Source organism: Malaclemys terrapin, chromosome 8 (genome assembly GCF_027887155.1).
Source record: "Malaclemys terrapin pileata isolate rMalTer1 chromosome 8, rMalTer1.hap1, whole genome shotgun sequence".
NCBI classification, from domain to species: Eukaryota; Metazoa; Chordata; order Testudines; family Emydidae; genus Malaclemys; species Malaclemys terrapin.
The window spans coordinates 85,815,874-85,841,721 of NC_071512.1; the positions used below are offsets into that span (position 1 = coordinate 85,815,874).

Below are 25,848 nucleotides of genomic sequence, written 5' to 3' on the forward strand. Positions count from 1 at the left end.
TCCAATCCGGGTTGCTGCAGGAATCAGTCAGAGGGCAGAACCCACACCATTCTCACAGGAGGGGAGGGAACAGAGAGACCCCAGCAGCTCAAAGTGGCCTCCTCCACCCTCCCCTCCTTTGAGCTCAGGGCAGCCCTCATTCCCCTTCCCTGCCTCCTTCTCTGCAACACCAGCCCTGGGAAGGGGGAGAGGGGAACCACTGTAGCTGGTCACCCTGACCTGGGAAAGGGTATGTGTATGGGGGTGTGTGAAGATCGCCTAGAGCTGCAGGAGGAACAGAAGTTAGGTGGGGTGGGAGGTGAGGATGATGCAGACTTAGGCTAAGAATTGATGGGGGGCTGTGGAACAAGATTGATTTGAGGGATGGGAGGGCAGCATTAATTGCTGAACAAGGAGATGAGCAGATGTAGGGGTGAGATCTGCACTGGGACCAAAATCACCTTTCCCAATAAATTTGGGAGAGTTGGCAACACTAATTGACTCTCACCATGGGGATGGAGCGTGGGGAGTTCAAAAATCAAAAGACAGACTAAAATACACACTATAATTTAAAAAAACATCATCATTTTTGGGAAGATCTTGGGATATTTTTGAAGGGGTCTAACTCAGGATTTTTGAACTTTTGGGGTTGGCAGTACTGAAACAAGTTATACTATATGTCATTATTGATGCATATGGAAAACTGGAAAAATAATTGGACACTAAATGCTGTGCAAAAAGAGTAAATGAAATTATCAGTATGTCTTAGCAGCTTTAAAATATTAAAAATGGTTAGAAATATGGAACATGTCGTCCCCCCCCCACCCTAGAATTAAGCATGAAGAAATGTGCCTGAATAACCTTCGTATTTCAGTGCACCAGGTCTCCCACTTTCTTAATTTAAATCCCTCCCAACAACCTTTTGTGAGGCCTATAGATCCTAACTCATGTCATTATGCATATCACTATTCCCATCTATTTTTTTTTTTTTAAAGGAGTAAGTTATCCTCTAGGTTTCTTAGTGTCTTCTGTCTGTCCTTACAGAGTGCCTCTACACAGAGCGGGGGGAAAATAAAAAATCTGCGGCAGTGAGACTCGGAGCCCAGGTCAACTGACTGAGGCTCACACTGCAGCATTAAAAATAGCAGTATAGACGTTTGGGCTGGAGCCCAGGTTCTGAAACCCAGCCAGGGGGTCTCAGAGCCAGAACTTCTACACTGCTATTTTTAGCTCTGCAGTGTGAGCCTTGCAAGCCCAAGTCGGTTGAATACTTGCTTCCAAGTGGGTTTTTTTGTTTGTTTGCTGTGTAGACGTACACTTAGGCAGTACATTCCTTGAGGAACAGAGCATGCCTTTGGTTTACACACAAATTGGTTATATACTCTGGCTTGAGGACTCACTTTAGATCAGGGGTCGGCAACGTTCGGCACGCGGCTCGCTAGGGTAAGCACCCTAGCGGGCCGGGCCAGTTTAATTACCTGCTGGCGTGGCAGGTTCAGCCGATCGTGGCCCCCACTGGCCGCGGTTCGCCATCCTGGGCCAATGGGGGCGTCGGGAAGCCGCTGCCAGCACATCCCGCGCCGCTTCCCGCCGCCCCCATTGGCCCGGGACGGCAAACCGCTGCGAGTGGGGGCCGCGATCGGCTGAACCTGCCGCGTCAGCAGGTAAATAAACTGGCCCGGCTCGCTAGGGTGCTTACCCTGGCGAGCCGCGTGCCAAACGTTGCCGACCCCTGCTTTAGATGTTTGTAATTTTAGGAATATTATTTAAATACAGCATAACATTTTATGTTTCAGTACTATGTTCAGAAGGACTAATCAGACAGAATAGAAAGCTGACATAAAGCGCCCACAATCACCACAGATATATAATAGATCACAGCTAAGCAATACAGCTATTAAGATAACATTTCAATAATGTTGCTTCCCTACTTTTGAAGGTCAGATACATTTTTAGCATTTTGGACATATTAGTATTTCTACATTGTGCAACCTCAGTCCAAACAGTTGGGTGTCTCTCTTACCTTAGGTTAATTAATTTTGAATCATTGTCAATTTTGATAATGTCCTGGTAAATAATTAAGCATTCACTTACTGAAGATTATTTGAGTCTCATTATTTGAGTGTGTGTGTGTGTGTGTGTGTATACTAGTAGTACGGTAATTAGGGCTTTCCTCGTAGTAGGAGGTAACATACCTTTCTTTAAGGCATCTTCATATATGTAGAATAGCTTAGAGGCCAGAATTTCTTTGAAACTTTGATATCCATCAGGGCTGGGGGGTCTTGCCTGGATTCACTTCCTCCCTGGCTTTATTTCCCCTGATTGCAAGGGAGAAGCATCCTGGCTTGTTGCTCCTCTGATATTTGTGGGAGGATAAAAGTTTTATTAGAATTATTCAGTTGTATGGGAATTTTAAACAATCAGTTAGATTATCAGGATTTAGTCCTATTCCTTATTGCACATAGAAGCAGGAGGAAAAATGTTGGAGAAACGGTACTTCTCCATGTGAGAGATTTTAGCCGTGGAAGAGCTAACACTTAGTCACAGGAATTATATAGGAACTTGGTTGCCTTGAGTGGAAGTTTTGGTGTTGAAGAACAGAAGATGATGCAGATGCCATGTTATGTGAAGAACAGCAGACTGTGGCATTAGGGAGGAGTAAAGCCTGTTGGGGTAGACCAGATGCTGTTTGTAAACAGGAGAGACTAGAGAATAATTGGAACATTCAGAAGAGCTATAAGAAGGCTGAAGAGGAATTGGAAATAGTCAGCAAACGGAGGCCATGTCTACCTCTGGTAACATGGAGTGGAGGCAGTATGTGACGCTTGAGGGACATTAGGTCAGCAGCAGAGGAGCAGGACGTGACAATTTACAAAGGAAGCAAAGCAAAGACTGCTGTGAGCTTTGTGGTGAACAGGCAGCCTAGAGGTGTGGGTAAAAGGGGAGATGTGTAGATATGGGAAGATTATATAGTTTTAAACAGGAAGTACTTGCGGAGAGGGATTTATTATGCTTTCACTGATGTTATATTGTTAAATTTCCTATTGATGAATATGATGGACAGGCGGCAAGAAAATAAACTCTTAAAACTAGTAACCTAGTAAATATTCTGGTTCTGGGTCAAGATAGAAACTTAAGAACATTTTTGGAGAGAATTGACAAGCTGACAAATTGGGGGGGAGCTCTGACATTATTTACAAAGCAGGATTTACCTACCTCATAGGTTTTTGGGAAGATTAATATATGTGCAGCACCTTGAAGATGGAAAGCAAAATGTTAAATGTTTTTTTTTTTCATTGTTGTATTCGATGTAGTTGTAGCCGTGTCAGTACAAGGATATTAGAGAGACATGGTGGGTGAGGTAATATCTTTTATTAGACCAACTTCTGTTGGTGAGAGAGACAAGCTGTCGAGCCACACAGTCTCAGTCTCTCTCTCTCTCTCTCTCTCTCACCAACATAAGTTGTTCTAGTGAAAGATATTACCTCATCCACCTGGTCTCTTTTTTCATTATATATTAAAAATTAGCAGCAACAGTGAATTATAAGGACTTTCAGAGGACAATAGAGTGCATTCTTCATCAAATGAAGTGGATAGTTATAGAACTACTGCACAATGAGTTTCACAAACAACCCAACAGTAGATTTTTAATGTCCCTGGTTGTGGGATTCAAGCATTCTTTCCCACCAGATGTCACTTTTTTCAAACCTACATGTAGGCTTGGCAAGCCAGTAAGTTGACCACCTATTATTTGATCATGGTCAAATATTGTCAGATATTTCAGCCTGAATGGCCTGATGTAGGCTGCAACCTACATAGTTCCTTTCTGTCTTTCAGGATTTTATTTAATTGTTTCACATTTTTCTGAGTTTAATAACTCATCTAAATAACTTGTTTTTTGTAATTAGGCATAAGTATCTATCCAAGTCTAAGCCTATTAAAGATAATAAAGTCTTACTCTTTTTTGTTACTGTTGTTACTATTCAAATAAATTAGTACTTTAAAGTATTTAACCATTTTTGATATTATTTGACAATATTTGACGAGTCAATTGACCAATTAGTTTTGGACTGGTCAAGTGCCCAATACAAGGTGCAATAATTTTTAAATCTAAAGGTTTGTCTACATAGGGACACTCAGGAAAGTTTAATTCAAATTAACTAAAAGTGTGAATTTAAAGCAGATTAGTTAAACTGCATTAAATCCTTATGTGAATGCGCTTTTGCAGAATTAAAGTGTCCTTAACTCTGTTTAGTTTAAATCACGTGGGGTTTGTTGTCAGTGCAGTGCCGTGTAGACTAAGGGGGTGCGAATTGCAGAGTGCACCAAAGTGTTGTCCTCTAACTGCACCCTAAAGACACTGCTGACACAAACTAAAAGGTACCCAGTGTGTGTTAACATTAATCCTGTTTGGTGCACTCTCCAGTTGCACCCCACACTGCAACACAGTGTAAACATAGCCTTGCGAAGTGAATTAAGCTAAACTGAGTTAAGGACACTTTAATTATGAGTGAAGAGCGTGCACACAAGGATTTAATGCTGTTTAACTAATCCACTGTAAATTCATATCTTTAGTTAATTCAGATTAAGTTTTCTGAGTGTCCCTGTGTAGACTATCCCTAACTCTAGTTGATGTAAAATGAATAAACTTTTTTGTTTTGTTTTTGTTTGTTTTTAAATGGAGACCAAGAACAAGACACTCTTTTCATCTTCTCCTTCCCCATTTATATTATCCATCAGTCCCTGACTTGGATCTACATCTATCTCTGACTCCCAGTTTTCTCCCCCCAATATATTAATTGTTTTTTAGTCTCAGATGTGCCTCAGAATACTTTGTGCCCACTGCCATGGTGTCACATTTGCTGTATCATGATAGTCAGTGAAAAAAGATTTCAAGCCTGAAATCTAGCAGTGCCAACTGAATGCATCTGAGCTGAAAAAAAATACAGCTGCTCAGGAGAGAAAATACTTGATCTGATTAATAGATTTCTGTGGAAAGCCAATCTCATATTATTTGCTGTTAGTTAAATTTTAAATGCATTAAATATTTCTTTTTTTTTTTTACAGTAATTTACAATCTACTAATATAAAGTATGTAGTATACTAATCCTTACTAAGCCCAGCATCTAATGAGATTTCTTCTGAATCACTGTTCTAGCAGGTGGGGAAAAACAACCCCTCTCTCTCCCCACCCCCCATCTGTGATGATGACTAAATATAAGACTTTTCTTGAGTTGTTTGAATGCCAGTAGATGGCAGTAAAACAAAGGTTTAGTCTAATGCTTGACAAACTGATACTGCTTTTTCGCTTAAAATAATGTATCTAAGTGCACAATAGCAAGAAATGGCATAATTGGTATTTCAAATCTTGTAAAACTGAAAATTATAATCTTTGTTTAGCACCATAGATTCCAAAAATTTATCTATCATCATAATTGCTCTTATATATATTCAAACTACCACTGAAATGCAGTCACTTTTTGGGATGGAAAGTGACAACCAACAATGCACAACATTAGATAGGGAAGAGAAGAAATATTCTTGTTACCAAGGTCAGAAGACCAAAACCTCTGTCTTATGAAAGGTGCCATGGGATGTTCTAGATCAGTGGTGGGCAACCTGCGGCCAGCAGACTGCATGCGGCTCATCGGGGTAATCCATTGGTGGGCTGCCAGACAGTTTGTTCACATTTGTACGGCTGCCCGCAGCTCCCAGTGGCCGCGGTTTGCTGTTCCAGGCCAATGGAAGCTGCTGGTAAATGTCAATTTTACTGTACAGATACAAACCAAAGCGAAATATTTCCATAAATAATAAACAACATATACAGATAGGCAAAATAAGAAAATGCTGCTTGAGAACTTATTAGAGTTTGAATTAAGGATATTTACTTTGTATATTTTGGTACAATTTATGTTTTAAAGTTTATAAAGCTCTAACTTTTGGAATCTCAGCATCCACTGTCATTTCATAATTATTGGCTGACCCCCTATTGTCTGATCCCTTCCATAATTTTCCACCACTGTGAAAATTTTAATTGAAAAAATATTTTAAAATAAATATCAATATTATCCATCAAAATTATAAAAAATAAGAATTAAATTCTGCCAACCCTACATATAAAGAAAAATAATTTCATAAACTATCTGCTTATTTCAAAAATTATTGCCTAGAATTAGCCCGAGGAGAGAATTGCATTTGAATAAGAGTTCTGAGACCAGGAGATAACTCCACATTCAAATAGTAAGAGAAGAATTATTACTGTCATGATAATGAAAATGTTTGCAATACATATGCAATTTATGCCAAAGCCAAATAAGTGTCATTTGCTTATACATGTGTCTGCTGGATAGACTTGATAAATCTTAAAAGACAGAGTCGGTAATATAGTGTGAAATTGTAAGAGTCCAAAGCTCTAGAAACTTCCACTGAGTGATTAAATAAGCAAATACAAGAAGGTTGATTGTATTGTGACATTGAAAGCAAATGTGTTGTCACATGGTGTTGACAAAACTCAGTTCATTATTTCCTGTTGGTATCACAAGCCTAATTTGTTTTACTTGAGAGAAGAGCAGAATTGATGCTGTTCTCTCTAGATCTCCAACCTAAAACAAGAGATGAAGGTGAAAATGGAGAGGCCAATGTATCAGATCCGGGAAAACTGCCAAATTAGGGGTCCATAATGGTTTGGGATTTTTTCCTTACATTTTGTGTGTGAATTTAGTGTACCTGACTGACAACTCTGGTGATGGAAGTTCTCTATTTATTTACGATGGAGACGAGCAGTGCAAGTACTTCTCCACAGACCAGCCAATGTACATAAGCCCAAACCTTGTTGGGGGGATTAATTTTTAAAGAGAAGAGGGTATGGCATCCTTCATGCACATCCAGTGAATTTGACACCTCTGCTAATATTATGAACAAGTAACAAGTCTGCTACTTTTGATGGTTTTTGTGGCATGGACACCTGTCAGAACAAAATTGAAGCACAAACTCATTTCATGAATTATTGATTAGCTACAGTGGGTGTTTTTTCATCTCCTGCTTTAGAATGGATTTGGACTGGTAACCTATCAGTGAAAAACTTGATGTCCTATCACCAATTCCTTGAAGCATTCTGTCACATGGAACTATTAAGTTTTGAAAGCAAAATTTGAGGCCCTGAGAAGCTATAGGTAAAGTTGTTGGCACTAACTGTGACCCAAGAAATCTAGTGGTAGCACAATATAAGACTGGTGATGAAGAAGAAATCCATTCCTTTAAAGACTCTGAGTGACATCACATTATCTGTGAAGAAGGCTGCATGTGGTGTGTTTTTTTTTTTTTAATTTTTGTTTTGTTTTTTAAAAAGAAAAATAAATGCAAGAAACTTGTTCTGTTCCTGAAGCAACTGAAAAACAGTTTGTCAGAGACCACAGTCCCTATGATAAACCATTGTCATAAGAAAGGTCATACCGTGTCAGACCAAAGGTCCATCTAGCCCAGTATCCTGTCTACCGACAGTGGCCAGTGCCAGGTGCCCCAGAGGGAGTGAACCTAACAGGCAATGATCAAGTGATCTCTCTCCTGCCATCCGTCTCCACCCTCTGACAGACAGAGGCTAGGGACACCATTCCTTACCTGTCCTGGCTAATAGCCATTAATGGATTTAACCACCATGCATTTATCCAGTTCTCTTTTAAACGCTGTTATAGTCCAAGCCTTCACATCCTCCTCAGGTAAGGAGTTCCACAAGTTGACTGTGCGCTGCGTGAAGAAGAACACTTTTATTTGTTTTAAATCTGCTGCCTATTAATTTCATTTGATAGCTCCTAGTTCTTGTATTATGGGAATAAGTAAATAACTTTTCCTTATCCACTTTCTCCACGTCACTCATTATTTTATATACCTCTATCATATCCCCCCCTTAGTCTCCTCTTTTCCAAGCTGAAGAGTCCTAGCCTCTTTAATCTCTCCTCATATGGGACCCGTTCCAAACCCTTAATCATTTTAGTTGCCCTTTTCTGAACCTTTTCTAGTGCCAGTATATCTTTTTTGAGGTGAGGAGAACAAACAAGAGTTGTCATTTCCCAACTCAATAAAGATAAAATATGTGATCCATTACTGGATACCTAAGAACAGAAATATAATTAGCACAGGACAAGTAATTAAAAAAAAAAATTAACCACAGCAAAAAACAAATGGATCTTGCATCTCGGAAATGGGGGGGAGGGATAGCTCAGTGGTTTGAGCATTGGCCTGCTAAACCCAGGGTTGTGAGTTCAGTCCTTGAGGGGGCCACTTAGGGATCTGGGGCAAAATCAGTACTTGGTCCTGCTAGTGAAGGCAGGGGGCTGGACTTGATGACCTTTCAAGGTCCCTTCCAGTTCTAGGAGATGGGATATCTCCATTTATTTATTTATTTTATTTAAATCACTAGATGCACTACTTTGAGGATTGGTTATGGGCAAAAAAAGAGAACATGATTTCCCAAAGAAATTTGTCAAAAAAAATAAAAAAAAAAAGTAGCATCATATTAAGCAACCATGCTCCCCACCCCCGTATATGGCAGCATCTCTAGAAATCTAGAGCACAGTGTAGTGCTTACATTGTGGGGCAATCTAAAAATGATGCAACAAACATTATAGCAGAACACTTGAGTAGGAGATTGTTGCCAATTTATATCTATCTTTTAAAATCTATTTTATTTTTAAAAGTACAGTCTCAGGAAAGCCTTTTATCTCATCTTAAAGATCACAGAGAACCTTACCTATTTAGATAGGTTACTAAATTATCTGATAATCATCTCATTTGGAAAGCTTTCTGCAAACTTCTGTGTATGTTGTCTGTCATTAGTGTTCCAACACTGCATTTGTAGGTTAAAACAAATCTTAATTTCACAAACTGAAAGACTTCCTGTGGAGAGCACTGTTCGTTAATTTTTTCAGAAGGGCTAATTGAACGATTTTAGAGATTTGTTGTTTAGATTAAGTTTGTAACTTGAGTTAAGTCAATGTAGTATCTAATTGTGTCTGAGTGCGAGTTTAATAAAAGTCCACTTGTTTAATTGTGCGAGATGGTTTTGTTGTTTTGTAAGGAATCATTTTTCCTGATGATTCCTCAAAGTCCTAACAAAAGGAAATTATTTAAGACTTCAATTGTTTGGAGCTCACTTTAAGAAGTTTGAAGTGCTGTTCTGTTGGGTCATCAAAGTATGAATTTAATTGGAAGTTTTGAAGTGGTTTGTAAAGGCGCTAGGCCAGTGGTCCCCAACTTTTTCGGTGTGGCGGGCACCGGACGACAAGCCGCTGAGGTCCCTGGCCGCTGGACAAGTAGCCACCGAAATGCCACCATGAAGCAGCAACGTCAAGAGGCGTCAGCGCCAAAATGCCACCGTGAAGCAGCATCATCAAGAGGTGTCCCCACAAAAATGCCGCCAAAAATCGGCGGCATTTCAGCGGTAGCGCTTCTTGATGTTGCCGCTTCTCGGCAGCATTTCAGCAGCTGTTTGTCCGGAGGCCGGTAGGCGGGCGCACATGGATGCCTCAGCAGGCGCCATGGCGCCTGCAGGCACCGCTTTGGGGACCCCTGCTCTAGGCTCTAACTACATAGTTCTCATTTAGTTTAAGCACAATCTGATGCCTTGTCTTCTCTGGGATTTTGCCTCACGTTAGTTAACTTGAGTTAAGAACATACCTTCTTTTCCCAGGGAAGACAAGGCTTTTGTCTTCTGGTGAATTAGCACAGGCACAGAGACTGACTTGAATTATAATTCATATTGTTATATTCACAGAGAACCTAGAAAATGTATAGTAAAAGTCTATGAACCAAATTATTTTGAAAATAGCCACTTAAACTATGCACACACTTTGCTTGTGCCCCTGCAGAAAAGCATCTAATTCTAAACATAGGAGTTGCATGCACATTTTAAGATCCCTGGTTAAAAATCAGCAGAGGGTCCTGTGGCACCTTTGAGACTAACAAGTATTGGGAGCATAAGCTTTCGTGGGTAAGAACCTCACTTCTTCAGATGCAAGCTACCCCTCTGATACTGGTTAAAAATGAAACTTGTGACTTACTGCATTTCTTGAAATATAATCAAAATGTTATGTCACTACTTCTAGATAGAGGAGAAGAAGAAAGGTTAGAGCATGTGAAATTTTTATATTCAGCCAGTAATTTCCTTGAATAAATCTCTCTTTCAAAAAAGTTGGTTCTCATAGTAAAAATAAATGGGAGTCATGCAGCTAAAAGTCTGTATGCAGCTTTGAACATTGGAATGGTTAAAAACCTAATAGACTGGTGGCCAGATGAGTAATTGGATGTATAATTAAGAAGCAGGGTTGAAATAAAAAGAAAGAAAGTATGATGGCTATTAGAGAACCTGGTAGTGAAAGAAACCTGACTGAATTGCTTAAGTGTAACATACACAAAGCATGTGTCTTCTATATTACAAGGAACTTTTGTACAATATTTGCTTAAGGTACCAGCTAAAGGGATTTTACCTAAAAGGATGAAAACCTGTGCCATCTTCTGAAGTCCATGAGTATTGACAGTGGCACTCCTGAACCACTGGTACAAACACCAGGCTGTAAGGGGGGGGGAAAAAGAAAAAGCCACAGTCATTTGTATTGTTCCATGGAATAGAAAATATGCAAATAATTAAAGATGGCTGCTTTGCATTCTTTCGAGCCTGAATTTATTTAGGGTCACTCAGTGTGTGTTGCGTGAACTGATTCTAACCTTCCTGTTTGCTCAAAGCACCCAGAAGTTCCCCTTTATGATAATGTTTTCACCCCTCAGCTCACAGAGAGCCGAGAAGCACAGTCAAGTCTGTAAGTCTGACGTGTGCAGGTAACTTTATGCTTTGTGGCAAGATATTGATGTGAATCTGTAGCACCAATATCATTTTTGCTCAAGAGAGATTAGATTGCTTTCAGGATAGTTGTCTCATTCACACATGATGTCACACCCCAGTAGGCTATCTGTTGTGAATGGAGTTTGATATTTTGATATTTACAATGTAATGTGTTACACCTAGGTGCTTTGCTATTGAAGAAGGATTTTAGGCAGTAAATCCATCAGGAATGCAACACTCTTAACTCTTTCTCTTCTTTATCTTATAGTCAAGGAACTTGAAATACATTCTTTTCTATTAAGACTGTATAGCATCCACAAGGAACTTTAGAAGAGAAGGAGGTGGCAGGGTTGGGGAGGGTGGCATGGAATTTGGAGATAGACAGGCGTAATAGAAACAAGATAAAGGGAGACAAAGGCAAGGAAAGATAATGAAAGCCCAGCAGGAAGGTCAGCCCTTGAGAACTGTTTCATATTTCATGCTTTGCGCTTGCACTCTCTGAAGAGTTCCACATAATGGTACGTAAATGTGTCTCAATATGGTATATAGTGTACTGAATAAGTAAGCAAAAATCACACATTCTGCATTTCCCCAAAAAGCTGTGGGGGAGAATCTAATCCCAGTTTAGTTCATTTCTAGGAAAAAAGACAATTTCCACTTCTTAATTTTCATTTTATTTATTTAGCATAGGGGATGGGAACATAGGGGACATTAATTATATGAAATAAAGCACTATCAGAACAAGGATGACATTTTTTACTAGAATGCTATTTTTAAAGTACAATTTAATTAATTTCTGGCCTAAAGGACTTGACAATGTTATTTTATATTTAATTTTAAGATCTGTAATTAACCTAATAATGCTCATTCTAGATTTAGTCATTTAATCTGTACTGGGCCAAGAATAAAGTGCTTACTTAATCACTTTTTAATTATAGGAAAATAATACAATCGATTTAAATTAGGTTCACTTGGCAAGGATGTTAATATTTTGAGAATTTTTTTTCTACATTATTAGAATATTTGTGCTGAAAAGGTACTAATCTTCCATTGTGAATTTCATGCAGTTTTAAATATCAATTTATATTCTGTCTAGATTACTTTAAACAGTTGTAAGGGCTTCAATTTCAGTACACCTGCTATCAGTAGGTGTATTGTCAGGTTAAAAAAAATTTTTTTTTTTAAAAGAGACCTGTAGTACTAACACTTGTATTCCCAGCCACAAAAATTAAAAAGCATGAGACAGGCTCCCAAAAAACATGATTAAAAAAAGAAATAGGGTTTTTTTTTTTTTGGTCTCCTACCTTTTGAACTTTTAGTGTTCACATTTTCAAGCTTTCCTTTGCAACCATGAGACTTATACATTTATTTATTTATTTTAAATCACAGGTCTGATGTTCATGTATTAACGTGATTCTACAAGCCTGCGGCCATAAAAAAAATCCGTATGAAAAGCTGGTTTCTATATTTTCAAAAATGTTACGAGATACTTGTTTTGTGAATCTTTTCATTTAATTACATAAAACTTAAATTTGGAGGCTAAATTATATGACAGTATCCCTTGATGAATTTTGTAATCTCCAAATAGAAATAAATATCGTTAGCAGAAGCTAAAAACATTACTGGGCAATCTATTTATCTGAATAGTTTGCTCAGCAAGCTGGGTTTGGCCTGAGGATATAGCTACAATAACTGCAGATAAACATCACATGTAATACTTCTGAATACCTATGTTTCTGATTTTTATCAAGAGCAAAAGGAGATAATTTGTGAACCAATGAACTTGCAGTTCTTATAGTGTCTTACTCAGCTGATCAGACCGCAAGATGGGGAGAAATCGTTACACAGATCTGAATTTTCTTGTTTCTTCAGGAACATAATTTCCTCTAGGCCCACCCCCAACTGTGTATATTAAGGCCATAATAAGCTGATGACCCTTCTGTTTTATATGTGCATGCCCTGTCTTGTAGACTGATATTAGAACAACATTAATCCTTGTGAAAAATGATGCACTATTTAAAATAATTTAAATAACTGTTTTTCCTAAAACATTAAGCAGTGCGATTGAACTCAGTGATTGTTTTGTCTTGGCTTCTTTTTGAAAAGCAATTGTTTAAACACAGTCTAGGGAAAACAGCTTAAGATACTGTAGGTTTTTATTAAGAAATAAGAAGGCAGAATTTTATTTAAAATCTTATATAAATAAAACTGTATATTTTTAGCCTTGGTTCTGCAAACTTTTGTTGTGTGTATTTGTTATGAAAGCGAAGGATTGCTAGTACTGGTTAGAGCCACAAATAATGGTGTCAGGACCTGTGCAGATTTTTTACACAGTTCTGCTAATGTAACTTAATCCTGACCAGTGACACATCTGTTACTCAAATCTTAGGCTTGTCTCAGACAGACAGTGCTGGTTGTACAGAGTTGTGTGGTGGTTGTGATGTGAATGCTGGAAGCTAGGTGAAAAGCTAGAGCATTAGGACCTGATCCAATGCCCATGGAATCAGTGGGAGTTTTACCATTGACTTCCATGGGCACTGGATTAGGTCCTTAACCACTTGAATCACCTCAGTCTCTTGGGCAAATTCTCAAGACTTAGTATGTTAAATTTTATATGTTTGATGAAATCATGTAGTCACTGTGTTCAGAAAAGGTAGGAAGAACTTTTATGAGTCACCTTACTCCCCCTCCCCCAATAAAATAGCAAAATAACAAAAATGTAAGTTTTTAACATTTTCTTGTTGGTTTAGACTAGGAAACTGGAGTGCTGTTCCAACAGTTGCACCCTATTAATTGCTTGTTTAATTAGTATTTTGGTTTTCAGGATGCATATCACCAGGTGTATACAGACAAATGTCAACACTTTGCCTCCTTCCCCACCCCCCAGTAGAAGAAGACATGTGCCTTATTTTCAGCAAGCCCTGTTTTTTTTGTTTGTTCGTTTGTTTTGTTTTTTTGTTTTTTGTTTGTTTTTGCAGAGGCTGCACACCTGAACCTATGTTTCTTGTCTTCTTTCTTTGTTTTCAGTTACTGCATTTTTTGTTCTCTTTTTAAAAAGAGGAGGAAATTTACCTTCTGGTATGGGGACCATTTAACATTGGAAAACTCATAACTTTCAAATTAGCAAACACAAGGATCTGGTGGCATGAGGTTCCTGTTTTGTACCTAGCACATGAAGGCCATGCTTTGGTCTATGCCGCTAAGGTCTGATCCGATTCCCATTCTAGCCAATGGAGAGACTGAGGCCTTGTCTACACTGCCACTTTACAGCGCTGCAACTTTCTCGCTCAGGGATGTGAAAAAACACCCCCCTGAGTACTGCAAGTTTCAGCGCTGTAAAGTGGCAGTGTAGACAGTGCACCAGTGCTGGGCCCTTGTGGGGGTAGTTTTTTAACAGCGCTGGGAGAGAGCTCTACACAGTGGCAGCACTTTAACGTTGCTAGTGAAGACATACAACTCCAACTCAAGTGAATGTGAGGGTATCTGATCGTTCACACTTGTACTGGATGCTTCATTGTGTTAAACTTGTTTTAAGTAAAGGAATTTGTTGAAATAGATGATAATTTTTGTTTTTAAGGTTTTCTGTGGGTTCATTGCAAGTCAGGACATATTGTTCGGCCTGTTACCAAATGGGGTTGTGCCATCTGCAGATGGGGGCGTGGCAATCCCTAGTGCATGCAGATGCCAGTTTCCTCTGCGCAGCGTGACCTCACATATGTGGTGCATGCAAGGTCATGATGCATGAAGGATAACATTTTGCTTTACAAAATGGCATCCTCCATGCTGTCTGGGGTCCTGGCAGGACCTTTACTTCATTAAAATTGGGTTGTGCCTGCAAAAGGTTTAGGAACCCCTAGCTTAAACGACTATAAAATTATAATATTACAGCTTGGTCTACACAAATTAGATCAGCATAGCTCCGTTGCTCAGGGTTGCACAGGTTCTGTGCCATAGCTGTGCAGCGGTAATAGCTGTAGTGTAGACATGACTTACATGTATACATATCAGAAATATTTATATGCAAAAGTTACTCAAACTTACTTGTTTGCAGGACTGAAGTCATATATATGTATGTACATCCACCATTACACAACTCAGAAACCTAAATGAAATAAAACAGGCAAGGTTTTTACAGGAACAACAGAAAACAATGTTATGAGTCCCCCCCCCTACTGGATTTGTTTTGTTAATTATTTAACACATTCTTAAAGCATTGTTTACAATATTTGTATTCTGTTTCAGAAACAGTAAACGAGATGCCTGTTAATTTTATCATTCCTAGAAAAGCTGGAACTAACCTGGTGAATGTGTAAAGGACAAAGTCAGTGGAGAGAAATTTTATTAGCCAGCTCCTATTAGGATATTCCAAACAATGGCTACTATAAGATTAATAAAAAGCTACTAAAAAGTAGTTTTCTGAATTTTTTAAAGGTTCATATTACAATAACATATCATTTCATCACCAGGTTGACTTATGGAAGGCAGCTTGTGGGGAAATATGTTAATAGATTCTCTCAAGTAATTTTACATTCTGGAAAAGCAGTATGATGTTGAGTACAGCTTGACAGATGTTGTGGAGTGTTCTAATTTTTGGTTTGGACTTGTTTATTCTTACATGAGGTGTTTTCTTGCATATGTTCATTTTGAGTGTGTTTAGTTCTCTTTGTTGTTCTTTGTGAATAATTGCACTGTAGTATTTTCATCTGAAGCTGCTATGAAATTCTCTGTTTCTGTAGATGAGTATATCTCGATCATTCTTCTCTGCTTGTGGTAAAGTAACAATTCAACAATAATGGAACCATTTGTCATGGGGTGGGGTGAGGTGGGGGGAAGTTGATTTTGAAGTAGGAAATAAGAAGTCATGACTTTTGTCTTTCTGTATTTTTACTCTTGTGAGCAGTTCTGGTTGTCACATGGAGCTATTGGGAAGCTCAGGAGCTTGCCTTATGTCACCATGATTTGTTGCCATTTTTATGGGCCAACTGCTGGAATAAGGATTTACTATTAAAGGAATGCCTGAATTTTCTGTTCTATTGGTGTGCTTTGTATTTAACTACTTAAATATCAGGCAAGACCATTTTTGTTTCAGTAAAATGCTTTGCTAAACTGTTACAGATAAGTGTGCAAGACTGCCTGACTTCTTATTAGTAGATAATCATGGCTGGCATTTAGATTTGTTGTTGTTGTTTTTGCTAGAAAACTTTAGTGAGATGTTTCCCTTTGTCTCTGTAGTTATCAGAGACTGTTACAGACGATTGCTGTACTCGAGGCTCAACGTACTCAAGCAGTTCAAGACCTTGAAAGTTTAGGCAGACACCAGAGAGAAGCACTGAAAAATCCCATTGGATTTGTGGAAAGACTCCAAAAGAAGGTATACAATAGGCATTTCTTAAGTTTTACGGAATTTTTTTTATAACAATTAACTCATCACCTATTAAAAACTAGTGTATTTTATATATACCTGTGTAAATATTAAAAGGTTTAAATTCTTTCTGTGGTGAGAGAAAACTGCCTTCTGTTCAGGTTTGATGATTGGTTAAATGTTGGTTAAACCTATAAAATACAAGTAATTTTGAAAAATTTGTTAAGGACACATTTTTATAAGAATATAAAACTCATCTTGTCTTCAAGCTTTCAATGCATATGGGCTTTTCAAGACTTCTATGATTCGAAAGAAAGCATTTTGCAGTAGGGAATGATATAAAGAAATCATGACCTTTGTCACCGAAGAGACTTAACTGCTTTGAGTTCCATTTCAGGTTAGGGTACTTTTAAACGGAGATTGTGAGCAGGAAATGTAGTTTGTAAACTGAAAGCAAAATGAGCTATAAAGGCATACCTCAAACCAGGAGAGTGCCAGTGATTCTATCAAGCTAGTGTACATGTGTGGAGGAGGGTGAATTTTAGTAAAGAAACAGATTTCATTTTCAAAAGTTTAAAAGGAAGTTATAACAACAGTAACAGGGAAAACAAATTTTTAATAGTCTTAATAGTTTATTTTTTAAATGAAAGCAATGACTGACTTATGCTATGATAGCAGCATATCTCTCAATGAAGGAGAGGTGTTGGTTCTGGGAGATGCCCTTTCCATAAGCTAGTATAAATTTGGGGCCTGATCCAGAGGCCACTCAATTCAATGGTTGTCTTTCCATTGATTTCTGTGAGTGTTGAATTGATTTCTAAGCAAGTTATAGTTGTGATTCATCTGGCATCCAAGCACTGTGCTCTGGCAACCATATCAGCCAGTCCTTGGAAAACATAAATGCCTGTTGCAGAGCATTTCATGTATTTTCCCATCTTGGCCCAAAGAAATTATGCCAAATGGGTGTGTGTGTGTGTTTGTGTATGTGTATGTGTGTGTGTGTATTGAGCATTGCCAGCAATTGTATTGTGGGCAGAAGGCAACAAAATCAATTTAACAGTAAAAATACTGTATAAGTCATTTCTATTACAGTAGACATTTACGTTTGCATGTTGATGTGATTAATCAGTTCTGATAACTGGGTTCCTTTTAGTTCTCATTAGTCTGCTGTGTTTGCTTGCAGGAGTAAAGGTCTGGGTATACTGTATGTTTTTTTAATATTTAACAAATCAATGAAGGTAGACAGTAACAGGATATGAAAATCAGAAATACTGGGCTGCAACTATTCAATGTAATTTTTAAACTCCATGTCCAATAAACCATCATTGACCGTGCCGCTGCATATTTTATATGCCCTGCTGTGTATCGCTCTTTGAAAATGCTTTCCCTATATAAAGAATATGTGCTGCATGGCACTTAAATATACAAACTTTGAGTCCTGCTGTTAGCTAAAAACAGATCCAGGATTTCTGTGGTTCCAAATCCTTTCATTTGGATGTTCAGTGACTGCATTAAGTATTGCTTCTCATTTTGATTCTTTCAGGTTGATATAGGGCTTCCATATCCTCAAAGAGTTGTCCAGTTGCCTGAGATTGCCTGGGACCAATATACCACCAGCCTTGGAAACTTTGAGAGAGAATTCAAAAACCGGAAACGTAACAGTAGGAGAGCGAAGCTGATTTTTGACAAAGGTAAGTGGAAAACTAAGTGTATATTATAGGAAAAAATAACCTGCTGTGTTGGTTTAATAACTCTTTCTTTATGTTGCTTGTAGTAGGTTTGCCTGCAAGACCAAAAAGCCCTTTGGATCCCAAGAAGGATGGAGAGTCCATTTCATACTCGGTGTTGCCTTTAAGTGATGGCCCTGAAGGTTCTACAAACAGCCGCCCACAGGTAAATGTTATAAAAAAGAAAGTAGGCAACATTTTACAAAATAGTAACTTTAACATGGATTACTTATTAATACTAGATTATGCGGGTAGTGTTAAAATTGTTATAATAAATTTAATGCCTCCGTTTCCAAATGTTCAAAAATTCAGTCATCAAAACACTTGGTGATGTCATCTTTTCATGTGACCAAGTCAGATAACTTTTTTCTGTCCTCTACCAAAATAATGTTTTCATATATGTTTTTCTTTTACTTGGGTGGAAAAAGGGTTAAAGTCAAGTTATCCTAACTTTTTTTCTAAAGTCCTATTCCATGTTATATACTGTATTTAAGCAGATGATAAGAGGGCGACTTTGCGATGAGACCAAACCCGAAACTTTTAACCAGCTGTGGACTGTAGAAGAACAGGTAATGGGAAACCCTAGCTAGCTCGTAGACCATTTTGTAACCGTACAGTGATGTTCACCAAAATAAACTCAAATTGTATAGTAATGTTTAAAGTGCATAACGCTTTGGAGTCAGAGATAACATGTATGTATTTATTCATGTTTTGCACCAGTTTGATTTGATTTTTTTTTTTATAGTGACAAGCCATGCCCCTTCTAGATAAGGTGAATTAATGTTTATGATCTTGTCTTGTGCTTGGTTTAGAAAAAACTTGAACAATTACTCCTGAAGTACCCACCAGAGGAAGTAGAATCCCGACGGTGGCAGAAGATAGCTGATGAACTGGGAAATCGAACTGCAAAACAGGTAATGGGGAATTCTCGTGTAGACATTCTCCTGTAGACATTCCAGGAAATACTAGAGGGAGCAGGTGTCAGCTGGTCTTTTGCCTAGTTTCTTCAGTAATGGAATTCTTATGTAGGATTTGCCTTGCAAAAGTCATGTCAATTCATAAAGAGACAAGGATTTTTTAAAACGGTAAAATATATTTTGGTTGGAACAGAATTGATTGCTTCTGGGGGAAGAAACCTCACCAACAAATTCTTTGCTTGTGTTTAGTGGCTATGCCCCGGGACTACTGACATCAATTATTCATCCTGGGGATGTTGAAATAGATACAAAAAGGAGTTGCCCACTCTCCATTTGGAGATTTTAAAAAACTCATACTAGATTTAAAAAAATCAGGAAAGTTGTCAAGTCCTCAGAGCCAACCTGTTAATGTTAATATTTTGATGAAAAATTTAATCAGTCATCCAAAGAAAGGTCTGCAGTACTACTAACATCTCTACTAGGGGATCTGACCATAATAAATTTAGGGCTCTTTGTTAGGACTCTTAAATGTGAAATTGTATTAATTTTTAATAAATGCCCACAAACCATGATTAAGCTGTCAGGTCTAATTGTTGTGACAGTGGCCCTGTGCAAGACCGGATTAACTCTCCTGTGGGCCAGGGGCTATTAGATTTTGTGGGGCCCCTGTATACAAGTCTTTTTCCTGGGAGGGAGTTGGATGCAGGAGGGGGCTCTGGGCTGGTGCAGAGTGTGGGGTGAGGGGTGTGGGCTGTGGGAGGGAGTTTGGTGCAGGAGGGGGCTCCGGGCAGGGGAAGGGAATTGGGGCACAGGAGGGGGTGTGAGGTGCAGGCTCCAGCTGGGAGGCACTTATCACAGGCGGCTCCCAGCCAGCAGCGCAACAGGGCTCAGGCAGGCTGCCTGCCTGCCATAGCCCCACGCCTCTCCTGGAAGCAGCCGGCTACTGGCATGTCTCTGCATGCCCCTGTGGGGAGGGGGACACCGTGTCTCCGTGCGCTGCCTGCACCCGCAAGCACCGCCCCCGCAGCTCCCATTGGCCAAGGGAACTGCAGGGGTGGTGCTGGGGGCGGGGGCAGCATGCGGAGCCGCATCATTCATACACACACACCCCACACCCTCCCGCCAGGGGCCAGCCACTTCCAGGAGCAGCATGGGGCCAGGCCCGCAGGCAGCCTGAGTGCCCCTTTTAGCGGCCCAGAGATCGCTGCCAGTGATTTATTTTTGCGGGGCACTCTTTGAGCCGGGGCCTCCAGCTGCAGCCCCTAAAGCCCCTGTCTTAATCCAGCCCTGGCCCTGTGACATTGTTTTCGAAATACAGCAACACCAGTTGCTGACAGATTCATTTACTTTTAACTCCTATTGTAAGTTACTGTGAATGCATAATATCTACTGTTGTCTTTCCAGCAGAAAGAGACCGTATGAGGGACGGTTCTTCTTCAACACTGTAGAATGGGCAAATATGTCTATGTTCTGAGACCATGTACATGATCAGACACAGAATCTTTAATGCAATTTCAGAATCAGAAACTTAACTGCTGTGCTCAACCTCCAATTTTTTTTACTCTTTGCAGAAGAAGAACGTAGACATTTGCCTTTTATAAATATTACATAAAGTTTAGAATGTCGTGTTTCTCTGAAGTTTGTATTTTTCTTTAAGCATTTCAGGCAAACATTAGATTTTTAGTGGGTATTTGAATTCCTTATTTAAAAGTCACACCGTATTTATTTATTCATCTAACACTTAATTAACTTATCTTGTTTCTTTTAGGTTGCCAGCAGGGTGCAAAAGTATTTCATAAAACTGACTAAAGCTGGCATTCCGGTACCAGGCAGAACTCCAAACTTATATTTATACTCCAAAAAGGTAAGACAACATTATAGCAGAAGACTTCATATTTGCATGTGCATTTACATGCAAATTAGTTTTGAAAATACTAAGGATCCTACTTTAAAGTGTGGAATGGAACCTTTTTATTAAATAGACTGCTAATCCCAAGTTACATGTATCTATTATTTCACTGACAGAGGTACTTTTTACTGCTGTTAGCACCAGAGAGCAAGCTGGATTCTATTCTGGTTTGCACATCAACAGTTGTTTTAAGTAAGTAAGTACCTGTTGTAGAGTCTTTATTGGTGATGAAGTGCCAGCCAGAAGCACACATTTGAGTTTGCAGGGCTGGCAGGTTTGTTTACTCTCTTCCCCCCACAGCACATGCACACATAAACTGAGAATATTTGAGTAATTGAAGACAAAAAATATAGAATCCCAGCAATGGCATTTTCACAGTTATCTTTCAGAGAAGAACAAAACTTTAAATTGATAAAAATTAAAAAACATGGAAGATGAGTTTTCACAAAAATTAGTATATTTAAACTACCACAGCCATAGAGTTAACACTGAAACTGAATGCTTTTCTCAAGCCTGCAACTCCTCTAAGATGTAAGATCATCCACAATTATTGTACATCACATATCATTTTACTTCGTAAGCTGTTTGTGAACAAATCTCCACCCCTCCCAATCCCGTCCCCCTTGAATACAGTGTTGCTATTGGAATGGTAGAGAAAAGAATAAGAATAGAAGGATAAATTCAGTGATGTTTCTGAGAATTCTTCCTAGTACTGGGAAGAGAAGAGAAACTCAAATATGTATTTAAAATAGTCATATGGACTGATGTATGCCGTGTTGTTGTAACCATGTTGGTCCCAGGATATTAGAGATATAAGGTGAGTGAGGTAATATCTTTTATTGGACCAACTTCTGTTGGTGAGAGAGACAAGCTTTCAAGCTTAACAGAGCTCATCTTCAGAAGCTTGAAAGCTTGTCTCCCTCACCAACAGAAGTTGGTCCAATAAAAGATAGTATCTCACCCACCTTGTCTCTCTAATATGGATTGATCTAATTTTATGTGGCACCAAGATGCTGTTGTGATGGTCATAGGATATTAACAAAAACAACAAGCAGTCCGGTGGCACCTTAAAGACTAACAGATTTATTTGGGCATAAGCGTTCATGGGTAAAAAACCCATTTCTTCAGATTCATGGAGTGAAAATTACAGATGCAGGCATTATATACAGACACACAAAGAGAAGGGAGTTACCTCACAAGTGGAGAACCAGTGTTGAAGGTCAGTTCAGTCAGGGTGGATGTAGTCCACTCCCAATAATTGATGAGGAGGTGTCAATACCAAGAGAGGGAAAATTGCTTTTGTAGTGAGCCAGCCACTCCCAGTCCCTATTCAAGCCAAATTGATGGTCTTAAGTTTGCAAATGAAATGTAGTTCTGCAGTTTCTCTTTGAAGTCTGTTTCTGAAGTTTTTTTGTTCAAGTATGGCTACTTTTAAATCTGTTATAGAATGTCCAGGAAGACTTCAGGGTCTTCAAAATTTTCAAAGGTGGGTGGAGTAATATCCACAAAATCTATTCACACCAGATAACTCTGCTAAAACATGTATTTGCAATTGTAGGCCCGAATCCTGTAAAGATTTATGCACATGGCATCAATGTGTAAAGATAAGCACATATATGTCTTAGCAGCATCAGATCCGTAATCAAGAACGCTCTCCATCAGAGTTATTTTTGCAAACAACCTTTCAGAAGAAGCTAATGTTGCTGCCACTTTGAAAACTTAAAAATCAGCATTCTTTTGTCCATTCATATCTAATTACTATGCTTGAGGACAAAGGAGGTGGATTTTTTCCCCTTCAGTTTAAGTTTTAATAGAAAACAATTGTATTGTTGAACATGAGCACAAAACAGTACTACTGAATGTGAGTAGACTGTGGCCCATTGCATCTGCTGTGTAACCATAATATTAATTTCTTCATGGGTAGTTTTGTAATTCTTTTTAAAATATTTATTTAAAATTTTTCCCAAGTTTACAGAGATTGTCTAAGTTCCTTAGCATTGTGCTACTCTTTAAATATCAAGTATTATACCAGGGCTGAGCCAGGAATAGAACACAGGTCTCTTGACTCCAAACTTCCATAGGCCAAACAGCCTCTTTTCAATTTTTGACTCTGCCACAGTGTTTCTGTGTGACCTTGTCACTTCATCTCTTTGTGCTGCAGAGCCTAATCTGTAAAATGGGGATAATTCTGCTTCCTCTTTTTCTTTTGTCTATCTTATTTATTTAAATTGTAAGCTCTTCAGGGCAGGGACTGTTTATTACTAGGGGTTTATCTAAAATAGGAGTGTGTCACAGTGTTTTCTATTATCTGTTCCATACATAAATAATCTCCAAGGCATAATGTATTAATCTCTCAAATGAATGCTCCCAGAACACTTGTACTAGGCTGAGAAGTGGATGCTGTGTGAAAATTTGTGGGAAAGATAAGAGATCACATATAAAAATTATAAACATTTTGTCTACAGGTTTTATTGGTAGGAATTTCTTACTACAAAAAATAGTTTCTGAGGAATCTGATCTAAACATTATATGTCATTTTTCTACTACAGTCTTCAAGCAGGCGACAGCACCCCCTAAATAAACATCTCTTCAAACCTTCAACTTTCATGACATCCCATGAACCTCCAGTTTATATGGATGAGGATGATGACAGATCCAGTTTTCAGAGCCATATGGATGCTGCAGCAGAAGAGGAAGTATCGGTATGTCATTTAAACCCAAAATTGCAAAATGTCTCACGGTGTTTGACTGTTTAAGTAACCATATTTGGAAAAAGTGTCCTTACTTAAATATTGTCACATATATATTAAACTGTTGTGAATTCAGTTGCATAAGCCAGGTGGAGCAGGAGATTGAATTCTGGCACCTCTTTGATGTGAAGAGTCAAGTACAGAAAATTCAGGGAAAGTCCAAACCAAAAAAGAAACGGGAAAAAAAATTAATACCAAGGAAGAATTAGACATTTCCAAAAACTTGTAATTGCACGTTCACATCTTCAAAAACAGTTCAGTCACTAACTGTGAATTATTCTGAACACCATATAAAGTGTGTAGACATATTTCTGCCTAAAGTGTTGCACCAAAAGGACTAAATCCTTTCATCATTCTTTGGTATAATTGCATCCCATACTATAGATATGTAGACAGCTCTTTGTCTTACCTTAGTGGCTGGACTAATTGAGGTTAGATGCAGAGGTCCACACAGACAACCCAACCAGCAGTGTCATTATGTAATCAGTGGACTAGGTTTGAAGGCTTATAATATAAACATCTTTTCATACTTCCGTATACAAACTGTATGTAGGGAATAAATCCTACTGCTGAAGATGGGCTAGATTCTCCGCTTGTGTAAAATCAGCATGACTCCGCTGAAGTCAAAACAGAAGGATCTGGCCTGCTGAATTTATCTTTGTGAGAATGGGGGAAGGGGGTGGGGGGGCTTATCAGTCACAAGCCTCACCCCATAACAAAAGATAATGACATGGTCCAGTACAGATCAGTTTTTCTCAGTGACTTTGTGACATGTACTGCATTTTCTTCATCTTAAATTGTTAGATACTCCTGGATCCATTGTTCAGTCCCAGCCACATCTCTGTCTTCTCCTTGTGACTTAATTTCTGAGCTGTCTGGGACATCTCTCTCCCATCCCCTACCAGCATATCTGATAACTTACTATTTTTCCATATGAATCTTAAGAGGTGAAACAAGTATTTTTTCAAATTAATTAAATTAAAAATTAAATGTTAACATTTGCCTCTCTTTATCTTAGCAAATCTATCTGGAATCAATTGCACTTTTCTTGTGTTTGCGCAATTTTTTTATACTACATTCTACATCTGGAGTATTTATTTATTTATTATTTTGCCAAAAGTGCTTACATTTCACCCCATGATGCCACAATTATAGTAGGTTTAGGGAGCCTATATTTCAACACCAGTATTTGTTTTCAAGTTTGCTACTAGTAGCTTTTGGTTTTGGTTTTTGCAATGGTAATGCTTGACTTGATCCTATTTTAGGAAGCGTGGCTTACCCTTTTCTTTCTTCACTAGTGCAGCATTTCAGATGGATATTTTTCTTATTTGCAGTAATGTAGAAAGAGACAGGTGAGCTCCATTACCAGAAAGATCCCATTATTAAGGGTAAGTTTTTGTCATGGATGATTTTAATAAAAGTCACGGACAGGTCACGGGCAATAATGAAAAATTCACGGAAGCCCGTGACCTGTTCTTGACTTTTACTAAAAATACCCAGGACAAGATGTGTAGTCTGGGCAGCTGGCTGCGGGGGGCTGGGAGCTCCAGGGTCCCCCTCCTCTGGCAGCTCTAAGCTGCTGTGGCGCGGAGCCCACTGGCTGGGAGCTCCAGGGATCCCTGCTGTCGCCCACAGCGCATGGGAGCAGTGGGGATCCCCCTCGGCTAGGAGCAGCAGGGATTCCCCCCCTGCCGGGTCCCCCCTACCGCTGGCTGTAGCGGGGAGCAGCAGGGTTCCCCCTTGCCGCCCCTGGTGGCCAGGAGCGGCAGCCAGGAGCTGCAGGGTTTCCCCCTGCCACCCGAAGTGGCTGGGAGCTGCAGGGGTCCCTGTGCAGGTGGCAGGGAACCTGCAGCTCCCAGCGGGTGCTGGCTGAAGTCATGGAGGTCTTTGGAAGTCATGGATTCCGTGACCTCCGTGAGTAAATTGCAGCCTTACCCATTATCAATGCAAAACGACAGTATTAGGAAAGCAAAAATATCATGCCCTGCTGACAAAATGAGTAAATTGGATTGAATTTCAGTATTCAAAGCAAGGCTCTCAGGTTATGTCTACAATTAAACACCCATGGCTGGCCCGGGTCAGCTAACTTGGACTCGAGGATCTCAGGCTCCTGGGCTATAAAATAGTAATATAGACAGTCAGTCTCAGGCTGGAGCCCAGGCACTGGGTCTCTCTCCCCTCGCAGGGTCCCAGAGCTACACTGCTGTTTTACAGCCCCATAGCCCAAGCGCCGTGAGCCCGAGTCATCTGACACAGGCCAGACATGGGTGTTTAATTACAGTGTAGACATACCCACAGTGGCAGGTGCGTCATCTCAGAATGATTTTGTGGGGCATCACAGTGCAACCAGCAAATAGTGGGAAGGGTTTA

At 39.2% G+C, this 25,848-nt stretch overlaps 1 protein-coding gene across 6 annotated transcripts in view; it reads left to right on the forward strand.

The window, feature by feature from the left end:
• ZZZ3 (zinc finger ZZ-type containing 3) overlaps positions 1-25,848 on the forward strand; it is a 92,661-nt gene that overhangs the window by 57,673 nt on the left and 9,140 nt on the right. For 2 of the 6 annotated variants that reach the window (XM_054037160.1, XM_054037161.1), the window contains exons 3-9: positions 16,046-16,184; positions 17,719-17,866; positions 17,950-18,068; positions 18,397-18,471; positions 18,715-18,816; positions 20,588-20,683; positions 23,278-23,430. In XM_054037160.1, coding sequence (XP_053893135.1) covers positions 16,046-16,184; positions 17,719-17,866; positions 17,950-18,068; positions 18,397-18,471; positions 18,715-18,816; positions 20,588-20,683; positions 23,278-23,430 — 832 coding nt within the window. The remainder of the gene's footprint in view (positions 1-16,045; positions 16,185-17,718; positions 17,867-17,949; positions 18,069-18,396; positions 18,472-18,714; positions 18,817-20,587; positions 20,684-23,277; positions 23,431-25,848) is intronic. The other 4 variants (XM_054037163.1, XM_054037164.1, XM_054037162.1 and 1 more) reach the window with 4 other exon arrangements.